The sequence below is a fragment of the Spea bombifrons genome, chromosome 1 (assembly GCF_027358695.1).
Source record: "Spea bombifrons isolate aSpeBom1 chromosome 1, aSpeBom1.2.pri, whole genome shotgun sequence".
Lineage (NCBI taxonomy): Eukaryota > Metazoa > Chordata > Amphibia > Anura > Pelobatidae > Spea > Spea bombifrons.
The window spans coordinates 165,375,414-165,399,579 of record NC_071087.1 but is presented as its reverse complement, the minus strand read 5'-3'; the positions used below and the strand labels follow the sequence as shown (position 1 = coordinate 165,399,579).

Below are 24,166 nucleotides of genomic sequence, written 5' to 3'. Positions count from 1 at the left end.
CTAGGAACCACGGCAATGCCCCCTGACAATTAGAACTGCGTCACACAGGATACCCGATGTCCCACCATATTGCTCTTTTGAGGTTACCTTAAGCTCATGGTGGACAACACTCGGTGGTGGTTACAGAGAGGGAGCTCGTTCGGGAACCTTGGTTTTATTACCAGCCTTTAGGACCGGGGTTTGCCCAGCTGCGACTATTGAACTACCGCGCGGATTATTCATGGGTGAAGTTTCCAAAGCTGTCGCTCAGGATCACGTCACTTTTTGGACCATATCATCCCTGGACCCTGAGCTCTCCATTGGTACCCTGGGATTGATGCCACTTAAAAGGGAACTCCCACCATTGAATGTGTTTTCCTTTTAAACCAGTTGTACTTTTTGCCCCATTATATAAGGTTTTTAGGAAGCTGCATACAAAGCTCCTTTTGCGCCCGAGGCAAGAATGGAAAATTGTGCCCCCAGCTATTTTTTTACAGAGGTTATTTTATTTACACTGCCCTTACACACACATGTCCATAAATACACATATACACATACACGCTGCCTTTACACACACCTGCCCATTAGCACACATATACGCATACACTGCAATTACCCAGACTGCCCATAAACACACATACACTGCCCTTACACGCTGCCTGCCCATTCAATGAGCAGGGCTGGTTGGGGAGAGCACAATCGTGCAGCTGCCTCGGTACTCCCCTGAAGACCAACCATGGGGAGGTGGACTCTCTGCTTGCCCGGTCCCCTATAGATTTTTTAGGGGCTTTGTGGTGAATCACATGGCTGACAGCAATGTGATTCACCATGGGGCACCTAGAATTCTGGGCCCCTGGGCAACTGCCCAGTGTGCCCAATGCATTTGGATGGCAACCTTAATTTTGGGCTGGTTAGAGAGATCTGTGATCTCCCCAACCAGTTCTGGAGGCTGTAACTGCTGATCTGGCGGCTGTGCGCCCCCTTGCAGCTGCTTCCAAGGCAGGTGCCTCTCTCGCCTCACCCTTTCTATGGCCCTGGCTGCATATTAGCCATTTGTATGGTTCTCACTCTGTAATCTGAGATCAAAATACTAGACAAACACCCTGACTCTTTATCATACTACCTGTGGGAAGCAATAAGATGACACGGCCTTAATCGCCAAGCCCAACTCTAACTAATGAAAGTTTGTTAGCATCACATGACTGACTACAATGGCTGCCTCCAGGTTTGCAGATAAAGAACGTTTACTGGCCAAAAATGAGATAAAACCATGTTTTTGAGAATACTGAAAGACATAACTGTTTAATGGCAGAAATGTAAGTCTAAGAAATAAAGTGGCAGTGGACTGAGGAATATGTGTGTTATAAATATATACTCCTGGCCAAGTTGCTGGAAGATTCTTTGATTCCTCCATTGACTGTAATAGAGGTCCTGTTACTACTGTATTGTGTAAGTAAACCAGCTACTCTTGGCCTTCCTCCAGATCTTTCCATCAGAGACCACTGGGGACTGGTCTGCATTTTAGTCTATGGAACCTTAAGATCCGCTGTTTTTTAGGGGCTTTGTGGTGAATCACATGGCTGACATCAATGTGATTCACCATAGGGCCCCTAGTATGCTGGGCCCCTGAGCAACTGCCCAGTGCATTTGGATGGCAACCTTAATTTTGGGCTGGTTATAGAGATACTGTACTTTAGTCTATGGAACCTTAAGATCTTGTTTCAGGGGTCATTGACAAATCTCACTTCTCAGGACAGTAAACCTGATATGAAAGAGACATGCATTGGAAAGTAGTTTAGGATTTTGATTGTTGACTTACAGTCGCTCTTATATTGCATAGGGGCACAGAACTGTTACGGAAATCTAGGCTGTTTCCCAGTTGGAGAACCATGGTCTGGGACAATTCAAAGACCCTTTCCAGCAACCCCCTGGCCTCCCAAGAAGATAGGCACCCGTTTCTTCCTCTTCACACAGGAAAACCTCGACCAGCATCAGGTGCGTCACTGCAATGGTATCTGTTTAATCCAGAGTATGGTATTAGGAATAAAATTTAACTATATATAGGAAAAGTGGTTTTATAAAAACACAACACAGACACGATTTGGGAGGATTGAATATCAATTTTTGTGTGAGCAACAGAAGTTGTAGTTGAAGAAAACAGTAACTATGGGGTCTGCATGGGATGGATAGGGCATTCAGCATGTAGGAAAGACCTTGCAAATAGCATCTTTGTATCAAATTTCTGTTTTTATTACTGTTTCTATTAGCATCTGAACAACATGTTTGCATGTCCAAATCCCCAATGCATGTTCAATACATAAAGAGAAAATGAAAAAATACCCACAATGCTAAAAATTCGGCCATTTGCAATATTCAGGACAGAATTCAGCACATTCAGCCTTATGCCTGACCCATGCAGGTTTAAAATTTCCTCACTGGAACCTACACAGTGAAGTAAGAACTTCCTTACGTTACCATACCTCCCAACATTTCAAAATGTGAAAGAGGAACACTTTTTTTTAAAAAAATCTCGCGGAACTCACCAATACAAGCAATTGCACTTTACAATGTCGCACTTGCATCGCTACTTAAAACACACTTTGTTTTTATCAGCAGTCATGCATATTAAAAATAACCAACACATTGAATTGAATTCCCATGAGTCTCAGCCAGGCATACTGCTTCCATGATGCTGACTGAGCGTCATGGGAAGTGCAGCATCAGTAAAGCTGCAGATGCTAGCTGTATACTGCCCTTACACACACATATACACACACATATACACTGCCCTTACACACACACACATACATGTACACTGCCCTTTGTTAGGGATATTAATGAGACAAAATAGGCAAAACCAATATTTTATCACATACGCAAAATAACGACGCTACCAAATATTGTAGTACCACATCCACAATATAAATTTAAGGAGATACCCTATATTTTATCTCCGATCCTAAATCCTTTCAGATCGCCGAAAATTATAATTCAAATCAGATATATATCACCAAGATAGTCAATCAAAAATATTTATTGTAAATACAATTTATAAAATCTGTATATGGGTCACACAGTGCATAATACAGGGCTCGACAAATCCCAGGCGCCAGGTCGCCATGGCGACAGAGAATTTTGTCCTGGCGCCTAGGTTTTGTCAGCCTCTTACATCCAGAAAAAATTGTGGATGTAAGAGGCTGAGTCACCACTCGGGGGCGCTGCTGCTGTCTGCCCAGGTGTCTGGGCAGACAGCACAGCCACTCAGAGCCCGCCCCCGAGCCTGAGATCACTCCCACGGAGTGAGTCTGTAGGCTGAAAACGCGGTTGCTGCAAAACCAGCAATCGTGTTTTCAGCTGCCACAGGCAGCTTCAGGGAAGGGGGTTGTGTGCTGATTGGGTCCCCACACAAGTGTGGGGACCTGACCCAACACCCCCCAGCTGCCTGATCGCTCCATGAGAGCGACAGTGCAGGGCTAACCCCTTCAGTGCCGCGGCATTTAGGGGTTAATTCCCGTTTTGTACGGGGCTCTGCTGCTGGTGGTCTGCCTGGAAGCCCAGGCAGACCAGCAACAGCAAAAACGAGCCCCCCACAAGCCCTTTGATGATTCCTGTAGGCATGGAAGCCTACAGCAGTCATCAAAGACTCCCCTCCCTGCAATGGCTGGTCTATAGACCAGCAATTGAGTCCCAGCTGCCAGAGGCAGCTTCAGGGACTGGGGAGAGGGTTCTTTGGTCTCCACATGAGTGTGGAGAGCAGCCCCAACACCCCCCTGCTGCCTGATCGCTCCATGAGAGCGACAGTGCGGCGTTAACCCCTTCAATGCCACAATTGTGTATGACACATTCGTGGCATTGCAGGGGTTAACATTTGTCCCCACAAGCTTGTGGGGACTAAATATCAATCAATGCTGTGCTCCAATGGAACATCAGCATCGAAAGAGTTAAAAAAATAAAATTAAATTAAAAAATTAATTAAAAAAACCCAGCACTGACCTGAAAGTCCAGGGTGCTTCCAGGTCAAGCGCTGTGAGTTTAGTAAGTGGGCTGATGATGATCAGATCACTCCTGACCAAGTGTTAGTTTAAAAAAATCCTGGCTCCTACCTTTTTTACCTGGCGCCGAGATTCACAACAAATTTGTCAAACCCTGGCATAATATAAAACACAAAATTCTTAAAACATGTCAAAAATGAATCAATTCAAATACAGTATATTATCGATAGTTATCAATATGAATTACTACTTTATGAGTCTAACACACAATTAATTTCCATCCCACTCAGCAACCAAAAATTGATAATAATCCGGGCAGTAATAAAGATGTCACTATCTCTCTTATATTAGTTCAACTAATATAACAAATTAAAAACAATTTAATTGTGTCTAAGAGTATTAGTGAAATTCCTAATAGATGCAAATAATGTCAAACTTCATCTATAGGTAAAAATACCTTTTCATTATTGTTATTATCACGGGTTATAAGCTGCAGTCTCACAAGCCGTCATATACAATAATGCAATATACTACTTCCCAGAAACAGGGAATTCTATACGAAGAAGACAAAATTCACCTCTATTCAAAATAATAAAACAATTATAATTACCACCACTTGTTGCTGTTGTCCCACCGGTCCTTGTAGAAATTAATCCAGGTTCATTGGCAAGAAATTAAGTGGAAAGAATATAACTTTCTACCAGTTATATAGGTTAGAACGCAAAGTAACTCCAAGAGTGAAATATGGTGCCAGGATCTTAAGATTCCAATTCTCTGGGGTAAATTTTGGTGAATAAGTCCGCCCGGGTCCGTCTATTTCAGGGTGCGATCTTTTTTTTTTTTTTTTTATTCAAGACATAAGCTTTTAAAGACAGGGCTTATTATCATAGCCTCCACCTCTTGATTGGAATTCTCCAATCATAACGGTGGGTTTTACCCATTATAATTAGGATTTCTACTCATATTTACACCGTTGTAATTTCTTAATTTACCTGTGAGAGACGCTCTGGTCTAAGAATTAACTTAAAACCATTACATATGTGTTTGGAATTTATCCTTGGTCACCCTAATCGCCAAATGTTACTTCCTAGATCAGTGATGGGCAACCTTTTTGGCGTGGTGTGTCAAAAATCGGCAAAAAATCGAGCATAACTCGCATGGTGTGTCACTTCGACAAAAAAACATAATTTTGCGCAATTTATAGTTTAAACTACAAAAATGTATAATTGCAATATATAATTGTATTTAATAAACCAAAAACAAATTATTTAACATACCTGCTTAGTAACTACTTACCTTTCAGGAGTCCTGCGGTGGGGGTGTAAGGCCTCTGTCTCCCAGCTCTGCCACTGTATGGAACAGTATAGAGTGATGGGAGTTATGATGTACTTTAGAGCATAATTATATAATGAAAAATACATTGGAAATGGTACAGCATAACACCCATCACTCTCACACACTTACCAATCCGCACACATATAACAATCCACACACATACCAATCCACACGTACACTAATCCACACATATATACCAATCCACACGCATACCAATCCACAAACACATACCAATCCACACATATATACCAATCCACACATATACCAATCCACACGTATATACTAATCCACACACATACCAATCCACACACATACCAATCCACACATATATACCAATCCACACATATATACCAATCCACACACACACACCAATCCACACACATCCACCAATCCACACATATACCAATCCACACACATACCAATCCACACACATACCAATCCACACACATACACCAATCCACACACATACACCAATCCACACACACATACCAATCCACACACACATACCAATCCACACACACATACCAATCCACATGCATACACCAATCCACACACATACACCAATCCACTCTCACTGTATGCTTTCTTACCTTTCCTCTTTTCTCCTTACAGCTCCTTTTCCTGCTCTTCGCTCCTCTTCTTCTTCAGTTCTTCTTCCGAGGGCACGGGGTTCAGAGGGCACGGACAGCGGTGGGCGCGGCTTCAGTGTTGTGCGCCGGGATCTAACAACAAACCCCGGCGCACAACAGCTGTTGCCACGCGGATCGCAAGGGAGCGGTATCGGAGGTCTTTAACAGACCTCCGGCTCCCTTGAGTGATTTTAAGCCGGGTTCAAGGGAGATCCTTGAACCGGCTTAAAATCACTCAAGGGAGCCGGTGGTCTGTTAAAGACCTCCGATACCGCTCCCTTGCGAGCCTGCTCCTCCACCGCCCCGCCCCCCGCTAGTTACGCTAACGCACGTCCCGACCCCCCCCCTTTTTTGGGGGGGTGACACGCGCAGGATTTCCTGCGATTCATCCTCGGCTCCTGCACGGCCGCCGAGGATGAAAGAATCTGTGCTGGAGGAACGGGTCCTCCAGCACAGATTCTTTCATCCTCGGCGGCCGTGCAGGAGCCGAGGATGAATCGGAGGAAATCCTGCGCGTGTCACCCCAAATGGCTACGCGTGTCACCACTGACACGCGTGTCATAGGTTCGCCATCACTGTCCTAGATAGTAACTCAGGTCTTGGTAGTCTTCCCATGTATCCCCCATTCAAAGTTACATTTCTAAAGATATGCAGTGTCTACTCCTTAACTTTCTCATGGAAGATAACATTAATTGTATCACATATACGCTGAAACATCATTATACATGAATACTCCTTTGTTCTCAATTATAGAGGGAACAAGGACAAAAATAAATAATCACTACATGATTAAGTAAAATAAAATGGCTCTGACTCCATTTTGAGTTCATGTAAAGTACAGAATATATGGAATACATGTTTTCATAAAAAATATAAAATATCAAATATAAAATCATAAAATATCTGACACCTTACACGCACATATACATGTACACTGCCCTTACACACACACACACACATATACACTGCCCTTACACACCAGCTAACAAATAACTATACTGCTCTTACACACATCAACCCATACACATACACAAGCTTACAAACACATACATACACATACACTGCCCTTACACCCCTTTCTCCCCATCACTTATCTCTTACCTCTTCCTCCATCCTTCTTCCTTCAGCCTCCACCCTGTATCCTGTAGTGGGAGCGCGAGGTCTGTCACTTCACTAAGCGCCGGCTATTGCTGCAGAGCACAGGGATGCCGTCATATTCCTGTGCTTGCCATTATTTGTGCGTAGTGATTAGGGAGCAGTAAAGCAAGGTCTGAAGTGACAGAACTCGGCTCCTTGAGCCGACTAGAGGGAGATTGTGATATCACAACTAGTCTGCAGGCTGCAGATCGGGCATCTGTGCGCCCCCTCGCAGCTGCACCTGAGGTGAGTATCGCTCTCGCCTCACCCTTCCTCTGCCCCTGCAAAGCGGGACAGAGGAAGGGATAGGCGGGACAGCAGGACAGAGACCCAAAATCGGGACTGTCCCGTCTAAATAAGGACAGTTGGGGGGCATGCGTTACATTTAAGTCTTCCTATCATTGCCCCTCTACCGTGTCTTCTCCAAGCTGTAAATGTAAGATCTTTTATTCTTTCCTGATTTTATACTGCAGGGCTACCATTAGGGCATGCCCAGTATTGGGCAATTTAGGATTTCAACACTCAGCACCAGGATATGACATCATATCCTTGCCTCAGCAGTTAAGACTTCGTCTGCACCACCCTGAATCAATCTTAGAGCAATGCCCAAAGTGAATCCATCCCTGAGCAACAGCATCTTTAAATTCTGCAACACTTAACCTTTTTTATTATACAGGGCCTGGCCAGCTCACCTTGCAGGATATACTCACTGAGGTTAACTAAAACTTTTCACAGGTCATCAGCGCATACAATACCACAAGCATTGTAACTTCATTCTTCAAAACTACCAGGAAGACCTGTTTTATTATCCATGGAATGGCAGACAAAGCAGAGGACAACTGGGTTCCCACGTTGTGCAGGGTAAGTGTGTGAATTTTCCTGGTTACATAGAATTATTAATCGAAATGTTTAGGCAACAAACTTCTCAGAACAGCTGGAGACTTCCCTTCACTGCTGGTTCTATCATGCCAGACATTGGGTTTGTGCCTGTGGGACCTTAATACATTAATCAATTTATAGCCCACCTCTTGCAATACATCCTTATTAACATACCTGGGCAACCAAGGTCAATAGGCGTGGTCTGCTGAAGGGCTGGAGAGTTCCCAGGTATACTTATTAAACTGGCTACCGATAATAACTACATAAAAAGGGGACATGCATTCTATCACCTGGATCCCAGCTTGTACATTACTATGTGCACCCTCTTTCTGAAAACTCTTTCTTCTGAAAAGCAATCCACTTTATTCTAAAAACATCCCCCAGCTCCCTTTATTAATTCTGCAGCTATTTTTTCATTTTTTTCCAATGTAATCATATCTGTCTTAGGAACTAGCACCCCAACTGAACTGCATTAGATGCATTAGATGCCTATAGATGCTTATGCCATTCAATTCAAGCCAAGATTTTTTTTTTTGCCTTGGCACTTGCTACTTGAAATTGAGTTAAATTAAACCAGTACCTCCAAATCCGTTTCAAGTGATAATTCCATTTATCACAGCCACTCCCCATCTTCTTACCAGTTTCCATCTGGTACAAATACTATGCCCAAGGCCTGGACCCCTTAATTGTAATGCCAGCCTCTCACATACTCAGAAACATTTTTTAGGAAAGTAAATGGTGATGGATTTATTTCAGTTATAAAAAACAAGGTAAATTGTGTTAGAAATGTGCAATCTTATTGGACTAAGCATGGCAGATCTTGGGGAATGTTTGAATATATCATTATGCTTCCTTTTACCAGGCAATCTTATATATTGAAGATATAAACTGCATAGCAGTCGACTGGCGTAATGGCTCAGGAGATCTATACATTTACCCACAGGCTGCAAATAATGTGCGTGTTGTTGGAGCAGAGATAGCTTACCTGCTAACAGTGATCCAGGCAAGTGATTGTCAATATTTATGTTATTTTACTTGATATGGAACACCTTCTTCTGACACTAGAGTGTCAGCTCACTGGTCCTTTCTACCAAGTTCATGCATATCCTGATCCACAGACTTTTCTACCTAGTACACACTGTGTAGCACCTTGTGTACCTCTGCAAGGAGTAGTTAACTAAGATGTCTTCATCTCGCCTATATTAAAGAGACTTCATTTCAAAATGTTTTACATAACTTTTTAAAATAGTATTTTATCTTTATTCACCAGACCTCAAATGGACAGTGCATTTATTTGTAGGAGCACTTGAGGTGACAGCCCATCCTCATCTATTTTGTCAGGCAGCATGGGTGCAGCGAAATGGGTATCCTGGGGTATCCTGTAGACTTGTGCATTCGTATTCTGGAGAACATGAAAACGAACACGCAGCTGCCCTTCATTGGTTGATACAAGAGGAGGCCACTGCCGGCGACCAATAGAGTCGTTCGTATGGACCAATGGTCTCCCCAGGCCAAGTTTTGTCGTCAGGAGTTAAAGGTCTATATAAGCGACTCTATTGGTTGCCAGCAGGGAGCTACTCTGGCATCAACCAATTAAGGGCTAAGCCTGAGACAACCGCTCTGAGCAGCTTGGCCTCGGAGGAACAGGGATTTGAGTTCCCCTGGCAAAGCGCAGGGCAAGGTATACCTCAGGGCAACTTGGCCTGGGGAGACATGAGCGTTAGGAGCTTAAGGCCCGTAAACGCGGCTCTATTGGTCGTCGCCAGGGGGCTTGTCTGGCATCAACCAATGAAAAGCAACTGCCTTTCATTGGTTGATGCAAGAGGAGGCCCCTGCCGGCTCTTCCGGACCTTTAAAATCCTGGCGCCAAAGCTGCTGCTTATTGTTAATGTGTTAACCCCGTATTAACCCCTGCTAACAAAAGAAAGGCAAAAAACGAAAGTAACGAACACGAAGAACGTTCATGAATATTCGACCGAAAAAGGACATGGGAACTGGCGAATTTTAGTGGAATACGAAGGGGGTTTTTTTTTTTACACGAAGATGAACACGAAGACTTGACCGGTGCCCAAGTCTAGTATCCAGCTTGCAGTCTACCCACTACTCTACCACTATCTCATCTGCTGATCAACAATATCTGGAACCATGAGGTTTATTCACTTAAGGGAGATTTGGCAGGAGAGTGGTGGATTTAACAACCTCACTTCAACAAGGTTCTTATGTGTGAACTGGTGAGCTGGTCCCGCATAATTCATACTTCAGTCTGTAAGGGTACTCATTAAATCTCACTGATTTAACTGTATTTAACTATACAGGGCCAGCCAAGCTCTTCCTGCAGTAGGAGCTCACTGAGATTGGGTCTTTGTAAAATATATAGTAAAGTCAAGGAACTGAAACACATCTCCCCATTTAGTAAATAGACCCCTGTATTCTATGATCATACCTGGGAACTTTCAGGCTCCAGCTACACGGAGACCACCCCTTTCAGGATGTGGGGGTGACACGCTGAAAAAAAATTAAAGTAGTAGGAGGGAAAGTGGGCAGGGACTGGGAGTTTCTCAGCAGTGAAAGACATGTGTATGACTCCCAACAATCTCTCCTTCTCTAAACTTAAAACTTTAAAATCCCTTGCTTTAAAAAAAAGGGTAGAACTCTATCGTCCAGATAAGAAAGGCGTCTGGCCATGGAGTCTATGAAACCCCACCCTCCCACTTCAAAAATGATTTGCATGTTCTTCAAAGATGTGCTGATTCTCAGCAATGTAAAGTGTAAAATTTTGTTTTAATAGAAAATGAAGAAAATGCATTAAGTTGAACACTTTAATGTTAGCACACTAATAAAAAATGATATGTTTTTCAAGAAAAAAAAAAGGTAAAAAAACACAAAATGACTACCCTTTACAGAAACTACAAAAATGAAATAAGCAGGCAGCGCCATACAGCATGTATTTAACTCTAACATTTTCTTTTCCACTAGGAGAAAATTAACTCTTCATACCCCCCTTCCAGTGTTTATTTAATTGGACACAGTCTTGGTGCACAGGTGGCTGGAGAAACTGGAAAAAGGTTCAAAGGCATTGGGAGAATTACAGGTATTAAATGCATGTTTTCAGAAGCTTAACATAGAATCAGATGGATATTTCCATTGATCAATGTTTACAGTATTTTTAACAGGAGGTGAGGAGAGAGGAGTGTGGTGAGAAACGAAAGCAAAAAATCATCTTAAAATTACCATTGCCTATTATAGTACCAAGGTCTTTGCAAAAGAAGTACCCAAAAAGAAGTGTACTGCATATCACACACTCAACATACTAGATTACACCCGTAAAAACACTCCTAAGAGGCAAAGGTGGCCACTAGTGGCTGCAGGTAGGCATGATGGTTGGTATAATTATCCCATAGTCCAGACTGGCAGGGTGGAATCCTGACAAACATTCATGAACCTGAATCAGAATCAGAGGACTGTTGGGTACCCCCCCCCATATGGCGGTCCCATTAATACCCCCATTAACTTTAACTCCTGCCATCACATGCAGTATTGATGCCAGTGAGCCAGTTAATGGTTTTATTCTTTTCAACACACCAAGACTGGCATCTCACTTTAACCCTAATGATGGGCTTTATTAAAAAAAAAACACCACCTTTTCTCATTGTTGTACTGACCTTGTTCTATCTACCCACATTTTCCCTCCATTTTAATGACAATGCTCCCCTAGAGGTTAGGGGCTTCATTATTTTTATTGACACATTTTCCCAACTGTACACCCCCGAGCAGAATGTCTGTGTTAGATTATTCTTTGTCTTGAATATCTAAACCTCACCAGTGACCAACCAGCAATTAAGACCAGAGCCTAAAAGTCTTCTTAAGCAGGTTTATTCAATAAAAAAGTCATATACATACAGTACTGGTTGATGGAACAGATGGTAGTCACAGGTACTTTAGGCACAGTATTCTTGGTGAGATGAAGGTGAAAGAGACCTTGCCTTTGGCAGCGTAGATATTTATACCCTTTTACATAAAGTTCTTTACTATATTTAGGCAATGTATGCATTTAGAAACTCCTAACGAAGCAGTCATAGGATACACCAATATACCAGAGGATCCTCTAATAGCTACATTACGTGTTCAAAAACATATGTTCCCAGTCCTCAAGTTGCAGTCAAGCCTAAAGTGTGTGACTGAATAAAAGTATATAAATGATTTCTTACAGTCTGCATTGACAAATCCTCTCTTTTGTTCAAAGGCAGACTGCATTTCAAACAATGCATTCCCACAAAGCGGTCTAGGTATTTTATATTGGCACATATCCATATCCAGCAAAGGCTGGTGGTAGAATTTGTGCATGGAAAGTGTTAAAATACCAGTATTTGAAATACCTTGGGGTGTCTAGTTTTCAAACATATATGGTTTGATGGGGTGAATCGAATTAGCTGGCTTCAAAGATGGTCCAAATAGGACATGGTGTAACGGCCAGGAATGGTCAGGATCAGTAACAGAGGATCCACAGTGCAGAATCCAGACACAAACCAGAACAGGCGTCTGGGACACAGGTACAGCAGTCCACAAACGAAGCCGGGGTCGAGGATTGGAGAAGTCAGGATAGCCGTGAGACGTAGCCGAGGTCAGAAGCAGAACAAACAGGATAACTGAGAAGCACGAGCAGAGCCCAGAGAACAAGCAATGAATCTGTTTTACAGGCAGCTAGTGGACAGAATAGGAGCCCTAAAATAGGCCCCAGGCAGATAACCCCGCCCCAAGCCAAGTGCACAAATAGACGGAGAAATATACTGCCACAGGAGTAAATGGTTGGCTAATATTGGAGTGGCCTGCGCATGCGCAGGGTCCGACGGCATCTGCGCGAGGTTGCTGCAGCCGTAGCCACAGGTAAGGTGGTTACACATGGGGGCGGAAGGACCAGATGTCAAAATTCCTAGTTGAAAACCTTAATTGCGCATGTCTCAAATGTAGCCTTTTAGCCCCCAAATAACCTGACAAACCGATGTACTCAGGAGAGTACACATATTGCGGTGTTGTTTTGAAGTGACACAGACCAGGAGTTGTAAATTTATAGCTTTTTTGTATGAACCCCCCCCCAAAATAAATTACTACCACAAACTTTGACAAAGGCTGGTAGTAGAATTAGTGCAGAGTAAGGGTTAAAATACCATGTATGGTTTTATGGGGGTAAATTGAACTAAACTTTAAGATTTCCCAAATAGCACATGGGGACAGAATGACCAGATTTTGGAAAAAATGATTTTAAAATAGCTACTTGTACTTATTGGCTTATAACTTGCAGTTAGGGTTACTTGTGCATTCTGATTCATACAAATTGCAAATATAACAAAATTAGCATATTTTCATAAATTCATACTGTGACAGAATGAGCTGTCATACAGGGCCCCAAGGTAGTCAGAGATGGCTCCAGCCTGGCTGCCAAACAGGCAGGAACTCCATTGTTTAATTAATCCCATCAATAGGATTGCTGACTGGGGATTAAAGGTTGGGTTGAATACATGTATCTGTTAATTTATGTTAATGAAGTTCTGTGGCTATATGAGTCTATCCTTTACTACAATAAACTGTTCATTCCTGCTGTACTCAGTTCAAGGTAGTTGTGTCTACTTATTGGGTACACATAGCAGGGTTCCAAGGTGCGCATGCTGGCTGGTGCTGGAAGTGATTCCGGGGACAACAGGAGGATACTGGGTGATCTCTGTGAGTTACTACAGCTCTCTTGGTGAACCCATTACACATACGAATCTCCGAAAACGAGGCAAGATCTCCCATAAAATAAATGAAAAAGAAGCAGAAAGCTCAGACTTATTCACATATGTTTTTAAGGATATTGATACACAGAGAGATTGCATTATATCTTTTTTTATTAATTTCATTCAGAAATATTTTTTCTATTTAATTATTTATCTATTTATTATATTGAATATAGTGTCTAGTCCTTTCATGGTCTTCCTGATACATATTTTATATAGCTTTCATTTTATTCACATAGCTATATATTTGTTCAATATTGTATAAGTAAGGCCTGCTTAATTGTATTCTTAAGGGTATAGTTCGGTGTCCCATGCAGCCTCCTCAACAAACAGTACATTTTAAAGTGCTTCCCAAGTGTTTTAATATACATTTTTCAAACAGTAGGAAAAAAAAAAACAAGCTTTGGGTTCAGAGATGCAATGCGGCGCGACCGCCATGGTCCCATTTTCGTTCCACTGTTTGGCTGCTTAAAACTGCTGCCCTGTACCAGAGGCCAGCAGGTCAGTAACTGCAGCTTTTGTCTTACAGCCCTTGACCCAGCCGGACCGTACTTTGAGGACACCCCTGCTGAGGTCTGCGTCGAGGTCTCAGATGCAGGCTTAGTTGATGTGGTCCATACAGATTCTGATCTGTTAACGGGTAATATTGTGATATGGGGAACATAGAAACATTATAATAGTTGCCAGCATTTGAAACAAAAATTCTAGGGACATTACTTACTTAAAAATGTACCACACCCATTGTCCCATAGCTCCGCCCACTCCGCTCCAACCCACATAACTGGCATTATTTTTGTTCAACCTTTTTATTATAGTGTAGATTATATCACACAAACATACCCAGATGCATACACATACTAACATACCCAAACACACATGTTCATATACTAAAATGCCCCCACTCACTCACAAACATATCCAGACACACACAAACATAACCAGATACACAAAATAAAACAACCAGACACACACACTAACATACCCAGACACATACACATACTAACAGACACATGTTCATATACTAAAATGTCCCCACATTCACAAACGTACCAAGACATACTAACATATCCAGGCACTCACACTAACATGCCCAGACAAAGACACATGTTCACACACTTTAATACTCACACACAGTCACACACACTTATTCATACACTCACGCTAGCATAACCAGACACAAACGCACTAATATACCAAAAGACACCCTGTTCACATACTAACATACCCAGACACACAAACTAATGTAAACACATGTTCAACACCACATACGCCAACACACCCAAACAAAGACATATGTTCACACACTGACATAAAACCACGCACATACTAATATATACACTCACTGGTCACTTTTTAGGTACAATTTGCTAGTACCGGGTTGGACCCCCTTTTGCCTTCAGAACTGCCTTCATTCTTCATGGCATATTTTCTACACAGTGCTGTAAGCGTTCCTCAGGGATTTTGCTCCATATGGACATGATGGCATCACGCAGTTGCTGCAGATTTGTCGGCTGCACATCCATGATGTGAATCTCTCGTTCCACATCCCAAAGGTGCTCTATTGGATTGAGATCTGACTGTGGAGGCCGTTGGAGTTCAATGAACTCACCGTCATGTTCCAGAAACCAGTTTGAGATGATTTTTGCTTTGTGACATGGGGCATTATCCTGCTGGAAGTAGTCATCAGAAGATGGGTACACCGTGGTCATAAAGAGATAGACAAAGTCAGCAACAATACTCAGGTAGGCTGTCACTTTAAACGATGCTCAGTTGGTGTAAGAAAATGTCCCTCACACCATTACACCACCAGCCTGAACTGTTGATACAAGGCAGGATGGAGCCATGCTTGTATGTAGGTAGCGTGTACCGTGCACCACAAACCAACTACCACCTAAACCCCACCAATTAATGACACGGAGACTGAAATTGGATAAAACAGGCATATTTTATTAATGATAACCACAAACACTGTTGGCCTAAACACCATAAACACACAATAAACCACACAATAAATACTAAATACAAATATACATAACACAATCTATAATACATTCAAACGTAAACAACACAGGAACTGAATTAACCCCGTCCTTGCCGGCCGCTCACCACTGTACAATCCAGACCACAGGTACTCACCTCGCCCCTCGTCCAAACAAAAACGACAGCTAATTTCCGCTGTCCCAGAACTAATGCTAACCGCCAGCCGACCATAAGCTCAGTGCGTACGTCCAATAACAACGACCGCTAACTTCCGCTGTCCCAGAACTAATGCTAACCACCAGCCGACCATAAGCACGGTGCGTACGTCCAATAACAACGACCGCTAACTTCCGCTGTCCCAGAACTAATGCTAACCACCAGCCGACCATAAGCACGGTGCGTACGTCCAATAACAACGACAGCTAACTTCCGCTGTCCCAGAACTAATGCTAACCACCAGCCGACCATAAGCACGGTGCGTACGTCCAATAACAACGACAGCTAACTTCCGCTGTCCCAGAACTAATGCTAACCACCAGCCGACCATAAGCACGGTGCGTACGTCCAATAACAACGACAGCTAACTTCCGCTGTCCCAGAACTAATGCTAACCACCAGCCGACCATAAGCACGGTGCGTACGTCCAATAACAACGACAGCTAACTTCCGCTGTCCCAGAACTAATGCTAACCACCAGCCGACCATAAGCTCGGTGCGTACGTCCAATAACAACGACAGCTAACTTCCGCTGTCCCAGAACTAATGCTAACCACCAGCCGACCATAAGCTCAGTGCGCACGTCCAATAACAACGACAGCTAACTTCCGCTGTCCCAGAACTAATGCTAACCACCAGCCGACCATAAGCTCGGTGCGTACGTCCAATAACAACGACAGCTAACTTCCGCTGTCCCAGAACTAATGCTAACCACCAGCCGACCATAAGCACGGTGCGTACGTCCAATAACAACAACAGCTAACTTCCGCTGTCCCAGAACTAATGCTAACCACCAGCCGACCATAAGCACGGTGGGCACGTCCAATAAAAAACACCAGAGGAAAGGGGAGGACTGAGCCTTCCTTCACACCAGCATCCAACTCCGTCACTTACCAAAACCAGAAAGTTAGTACATAAAATTAGGGAGGGAGGGTGGGAAGCAGGTAAGTCTGTATACCTTGGTTGTAACTAGTCGTTATTCGAGTTACCGTTGCCTGTCATCTCGAACCAGTCTGCCCATTCTCCTCTGACATCAACAAGGCATTTTTATCCACACAACTGCCGCTCACCGGATATTTTCTCTTTTCAGACCATTCTCTGTAAACCCTTGAGATGTTTGTGCGCAAAAATCCCAGTAGATCAGCAGTTTCTGTAATACTCAGACGAGCCCGTCTGACACCAACAACCCGTCATGCCACGCTCAAAGTCACTTAAATCCCCTTTCTTCCCCATTCTGATGCTCGGTTTGAACTTCAGCAAGTTGTCTTGACCGCGTCTACATGCCTAAATGGATTGAGTAGCTGCCATGTGATTGGCTGATTAGCTATTTGTGTTAACAAGCAATTGAACAGGTGTGCCTAATAAAGTGGCCAGTGAGTGTGTATCCCTGTGTTCCAAAAAAGGGAAAAGTGGATTTCCCTGCATCTTGTACTCAAAACGATAAAAAAACACAAGATGCCATGTACACACACAGCATCTTAGAAAATAAACCAGTTTTCTGCAATTGTGTGCTTTAAATTACTATTATATGATGGACTTATATAAACATAAGCTAAAGACAACAATACCCGGCACTCTACTTGATTTTGGGCCAGTTAGAGGGAGATACCCTAACCCCTCTCCCCAACCGGCCCTGCACCCGACACCCGCCACTGAAAGTACCAAGACAAGCTCCCAAATCCCAGGACTGTCCTGGGAAAAACATCACAGTTGGCAAGTATGCATTATTTGTTACACTGACGCAGTCTCATCATTATTCTGCTTCACACATTACAGGTTTGGGAGTCAAAAAGCCAGTTGGACACTATGATTATTTTCCAAATGGAGGAAAGGACATGCCAGGTTGTCCAAGCAAGGTCATCGCCCTACTCAATATTACTGGTGAGATGGGTTCAATCAAAATTCAATATTACACACCTCAAAAAAAACTTTTGCACCAAGTAGAACAAATGGATTGAAGATGGGGATGAAAAATCAGCGCTACACTGTGAAGAGAAGGGTAACTACGTGTTTGGCATTAATCCAATCCAGCTTTATTTTCTCACATTTTAATGCTTGCAAATTGGAGAAGGGGTTCTTTAGTTAGAGCCGCCTCTACTAGAAGCAGGGAGCATTCCTATGTACGTCTTCAGCACGCTCATTAGTCATCCCATTAAAATCAATACAAGTAGAAACAGCCAGTCACATTTCTGCTATCTGAACCCTAATGGTTTGCTAGTAGACATGAAATTGGCTGCTGCTACACCTGCTGATTTTAATGGGCTGTCTTTGACGCATTGGGAGTGCTACTAAGCATGCGCAGGGAGTATGCTTCTTACTTACACTTCCAGCAGAAGCAGCTGGGAAGGAAAATGTGAATGGCTAAATGGACACACTAACTCTAAAAAATGTACAAAAAAATGCTTTCTTGGAGATTAGACTATTCTGCATATTTTTATCCTCAGATTTAAGAGATGCAGCAGGGTGCGATCACTCCCGAGTTCTCTACTATTTCAAGGAATCTGTCCGAAATCCTGATGGCTTTCTCGCCTTTCCTTGTGACAGCTATGATTCCTTCAACTCAGTGGATGTAAGGATCAGTGTCTTCACTTAACCCACAATACGTAATAACCTGAAGAAGATATAGCAATTGTACGAAAAATAAATAGTGCAATTTGTAAGGATATTAGGCATACTCGACACCTAATGTCGCCTTCGATATGGAGCAGTTGGCTAAACTTTATATTTCATTATCTTTTGCAGAGTTCCTGCTTCCCATGCCCAGCCTCCGGATGCCCTTACATGGGGTATTTTGCAGATCTGTCGCATGGTGACATCACGAAAAACCACCAAACTTTCTATTTCAACACTGGAGGGGACCTATCCAGCCTTCCAAGTAAGACTTTGTTAGTACCCCTCAAAGGGACATCATACATTTAAAACGAGATACAATTTAGCTCACTTATCTTTATTATGTGGTAGTGAGATAGTTTAAACATGAATGGTAAAGGCCAAGGACTGATTAAGGTCGGAGATTTAGCGGCAATAAAAATGTGCAGGTTGGGTGGACTGACTTCTCTGATGTGCCAGGAAAATTCTAGGTTCCTACTTTGTGAATTGTAGTTTTAGTACATAGTTGAGCTATACTTTGAATTGTGGTTTTATTGTGTAGTTGAGCTATATTTTTGGCAGTAAAGTTATGAAGGGTAAAAGGGAAGATGCCACATACTGTTTTAAAACATCATTTATTTATATTACTTGGTAGGATGGAGATATAAACTTTCTTTTACTTTACGTGGAAGAAATTTCATTTTCGGATTAATCTACATTTATATTTTTGCCACCGGTGGCCAGTTTGAGACAACTATGAGGTAAGTTACGATGCCGCATTCCTATTCTGTCTTCCATTAGTGAAATGGGTTGGGTGGGCGAGTACAGCGTTAACTTCAGTCTGCTCTAAGGCTGGAAGTTTGGTAAGGAATGCCGGGCCTTTCAGGGTGGTTGGGCTGATGTTTCTGTTGATCAGGGCTGCACAAAATGCAGGATACAGTGCTGCACCAACCTGATGGTGTAGTTCCTTAGTCCTCCCTCTGGTCGCTACAATGTAAAATAAATAATTGAAATTAAGTTGGCTTTTTTTGCATTTTGATGAGCCTTTAGGCACCCCGCGCATAGGCTGATGCAGACAGGGAAGCACTCACCAATTCAATCCAGTGAGATAGCCCAGTTGGCAAATACCTTGAAAGCAGAGCCTGTGCAAAACCTCGGGGTCAAAGGTCAAATCCCAGAAGGGTCAACTCAGCCCTTCATCCTTCCAAGGTTGATAAAGGAGTACCATTGATCGGGTTTGTCATGCCATGGCATGAGTAACTGGGTCTTGGCACTGAATGGGTTAAGGGATTTGAGGCTAAGACATTTGTTCACACCTTTCCTTTTGGAGCCAGAACCCAAAATAAGACTTGATTACCCCATGCTGGGTATTGTCACCTGGGACAGGAAGGGATTCCTGTGGAAGAGTGAAAGGCCAGACATCCTGGCAACATCTCCCTGGGGTGTGGAGACAGGGTATCAATGGACACAGGGTAAAATTAATAAATGCATAATGTCCAAAATATGATGAGTACATAACCTTTGGGCCCTATTTAGGGCTGCAACTAACGATTATTTTAATAATCGATTAGTTGGCCGATTATTTTTTCGATTAATCGATTAATCGGATAAAAAAAACAATATGCAAATTTTTCGTTTATTTAAAAGAATTTAATGAACTGGATGTTAAAAAACAACTTAAAATTTACATTAACATTCTTATTTTGTTATGATGTAATAAAAAACAATATTTTCAAAGTACAAGAACCCAAACACAATATTTATGAAACAAAATAACCCCAAACATTCTGAAAAGAGGTGGACTATTACTGTTCAAGAAACTTTGCCCCAGCACTTTGCACTTTGCACCCAGCACTTTGCACCCAGCCCTGGCACTTTGCACCCAGCACTTTGCACCCAGCACTTTGCCCCAGCCCTGGCACTTTGCATCCAGCACTTTGCACCCAGCATTCAGCACTTTGCACCAGCACTTTGCACTTTGCACCCAGCCCTGGCACTTTGCACCCAGCACTCAGCACCCAGCACTTTGCCCCAGCACTTTGCATCCAGCACTTTGCACCCAGCATTCAGCACTTTGCACCAGCACTTTGCACCCAGCCCTGGCACTTTGCACCCAGCACTTTGTACCCAGCACTCAGCACCCAGCACTTTGCCCCAGCCCTGGCACTTTGCATCCAGCACTTTGCACCCAGCACTTTGCACCAGCACTTTGCACTTTGCACCCAGCACTTTGTACCCAGCACTCAGCACTTTGCGCCCAGCACTTTGCCCCAGCCCTGGCACTTTGCACCCAGCACTTTGCACCCAGCCCTGGCACTTTACACCCAGCACTTTGCACCCAGCCCTGGCACTTTGCACCCAGCACTGGCACTTTGCACCCAGCACTTTGCACTGTGCCCCTGCACCCAGTCTCCAACTCTGCCCTGCACCCAGCCCTGCCCCCACATTCTGCCCTGCCCCCACACTCACACTCTGCCCTGCACCCACTCTGCCCTGCACCCACTCTGCCCTGCACCCACACTCACACCCTGCCCTGCATCCCCACCCCCACTCTGCCCTGCACCCAGTCTCCCACTCTGCTCTGCACCCCCACTCTGCCCTGCACCCAGTCTCCTGCCCTGCACCCCCCACCCCCACTCTGCCCTGCACCCCCACCCCCACTCTGCCCTGCACCCCCACCCCCACTCTGCCCTGCACCCACACTCACGAACCGCTCTGTGCGAATGGAGCCACTCGCACAGAGCGAACCGCTCTGTGCGAATGGAGCCACTCGCACAGAGCGAACCGCTCTGTGCGAATGGAGCCACTCGCACAGAGCGAACCGCTCTGTGCGAATGGAGCCACTCGCACAGAGCGAACCGCTCTGTGCGAATGGAGCCACTCGCACAGAGCGAACCGCTCTGTGCGAATCGCTCTGTGCGAGTGGCTCCATTCGCACAGAGCGATTCGCTCTGTGCGATCCGTGCACATAGACATGAAGAATACTTACCTCCGGAACGCGTCACATCCGTCACGTAGCTAAAAGAAGGCGGAGACTGCAGAGCGTGTAGCAGAAGCGGGGAACGCTCGCGGAGGTAAGTAAAAGGAGCCTAGTGCTCCAACAACGAATCGATCACTCGATTAATCGATAACGGAAATCGTCGACAACGATTTCCGTTATCGATTATTATCGATTTTATCGATTCGTTGTTTCAGCTCTAGCCCTATTGTACATTGCATCCTTATGTCTGTGATGTGCTGGTTTCAGGGAGACCAAACACGCCATGCAGGCATGACCATAACAAGTGTTATGCGAACGTGTCCTTGTGCTAACTGATACAGGTGTGGAGTTTGGTATGAAAATGATCACTAGGACCAGAGAATTATGATGATCCTGGTGTCATAATTATGCCAAGCTCGGCCGGCGTCATATTACATATTTTGTGATCCCAGACCAAAGTTGAGAAGATATAACCCCGCCTTCAGAAGGTCATAGTTCTGAACCCCCTACTCCCATCCCCTTGCTCAGGTAACAGGAAAAGGGCGGTCTTGGGGGGGGGGGATAAAAAGGTGGGCAATTGGTAATGGAAAAAGAGCCTGTTTTTTCCATCACAGAGACAACATGAAGGCTCCAAGGAAGTATGGTATGATACTCTGTTTTATCCCTTTTATTTTACACTGTTTTGTACTATTTTAGTCTATGTCTCTTTTTACATGCATTTTTGTATAACGGCACTGTGACCCATTTTATGCTCAGATTAAACATTTTTAATCAGTTCTGTCTTTGTTCTCTAATCGAATTCAGCCTAGAGATAGCCTTTTGTATACATATAGATATGTCACGTTACTAAGCGGTTAACTATATAGATATTAGTTTGGGGATTGTGTAGTTATCGCAGTCCGGTTTTAAAGTTCTTGGTGGTGGCAGCGTGTTTTACACTGGGAGTTTTGGGGTGACTGGTTGGGGTTGGTGGCGGTTGCTTGGTGCCCTGCGGGGAAAGTGACCAAACGCGCCAGAAGTCTGGTTGGCGTTTGACCCTTGTTACGCCCATACTCCCACGTCACGGCTCGGCCGATAGCCCTGTCCGCGACAGGGTTCATTCCGAAAGCGTGCTAAAAACGCTTTAACTAATCACAAGTTAAAGGGTTTCCAAAGTGTGAAACACTAACGGTGACAAAACCTTTTATTTCAAAACCTTTTTTGTTTTTGTCCCTGATTTTTATTCATTAATCCCAGGAGTTTACAGGAGAGCTAAACATCTAACATTCCCTGACTTTACTGCACATTATGAAGGGTTTAATCCAAGGCGGTTCTCTTGCAAGAAGATCTATATCAGTCCTGTATAATGTATTAGTTAAATCAGCGAGCGGGCCGTGTAAAATGTACATTATTATTACCTTAAACATTATATTAACAACAAACAAACGGTTAACGCATAAGAAATATACATTAACAGACACATTAGGAGTTGAGAAGCCTGCTCGTGAGCATTCCATCTCGGCTCATGGTACTTTTACACAAAGTTCATGGCAAGAATGCTGGGCTTATGAGGGCCCCCACTCATAAGGTTGCAATCTAAAGGAATAGTATGGGTCATTTAAAGAAAAAAGAAGGGTGAAAAGAGGGTGTAGCAGCTCTAGCTTCAATGTAATTAATAGAAAGTGGGTTAGTGCTTGGCTTCAGATGGTGGCTTGCAGTGGGCTTGTGGTGTTACAGGTAAACTAAAAGATTTAATGAACCCTGCAATTCATGATAATAAAGTATATAAAAAGAAATGTCATGATTGTGCATTTGATCATTGAATCAGGAGCCAGAGATTTGAATGGCATTAGCTTTCAGTGTAATAAAAATGTTTAAAAAAAATTGACGTCTCCTCAGTTTTATTAATGTCATTCTGCAGTTTCCACAACACCCCTAATCTGTCCACTACGCTGGGCATGTTTTGCTTGTTCTGCAGTGGATTTTTCTCGCCTGGCAGCTCATATTCAAGATTAGAGGACGTAGAATTTGAATTCGGAATAATTACTCAAGTGGCCTTCAAGTGGTCTCCCACTCTGCCAAACCTCTTTTCACAAGAGCTAGGTGCAGAGAAAATGCATGTACAAAGAGGAAAAGATGGAGTCATGTAAGTATATTCCCAGCTTGGAACACTCATTGCATGCTTGCGTGAAACAAATATTGTAAAGATTTATTTTTTGTTTATTCATTTCTGTATCTTCCTATGACTTGTTTTATATAAGTAATTGTGTAAACGTTCACAATAACGCTATGATTTGACGGTACAGTGGGTAAACAATCTGTTACAATCTTACATGTATAACGTATGACATTGCTTCCGCTTTATAATGCTTGCTCTTTAATGAAAAATGTGTTAGTTAGCACTGACTAAAATGCGATACCCCTTAAAACTGAATACCCTTATTCTTATTACTTTCTTTTAGGTCTTCTTTCTGCTCAGAGGGTACTGTGATTGACGATATTATGCAGACACTTGGGCCTTGTTTAGCATGAAATGCACAGTCTTCATGTCCCAGACATTGATGAGTGTTCGTTTATTAAATTTGAATTTGAGCCAATGTCTTAAAAATTGTTAAGTTTTATGTGTATATTATATGTATACTTTAGATGAGAAATCACCCTCAGAGTTAATAGGCAGAGGAGCCCAAAGGGTGAGGAGGC

At 43.4% G+C, this 24,166-nt stretch overlaps 1 protein-coding gene across 1 annotated transcript; it reads left to right on the top strand.

Moving 5' to 3' along the window:
• The first annotated feature begins 220 nt into the window (after positions 1-220).
• Positions 221-24,063, top strand: LOC128472952 (pancreatic lipase-related protein 2-like). The gene is made up of 12 exons (XM_053454939.1): positions 221-302; positions 1,820-1,974; positions 7,808-7,933; positions 8,814-8,954; positions 10,928-11,042; positions 14,252-14,362; positions 17,695-17,799; positions 18,363-18,481; positions 18,661-18,793; positions 19,163-19,268; positions 23,445-23,612; positions 23,929-24,063. Exons 1-12 carry the CDS (start codon positions 221-223, stop codon positions 23,996-23,998), a joined length of 1,431 nt encoding a protein of 476 aa, XP_053310914.1. The 3' UTR covers positions 23,999-24,063.
• The last annotated feature ends 103 nt before the right edge of the window (positions 24,064-24,166 follow it).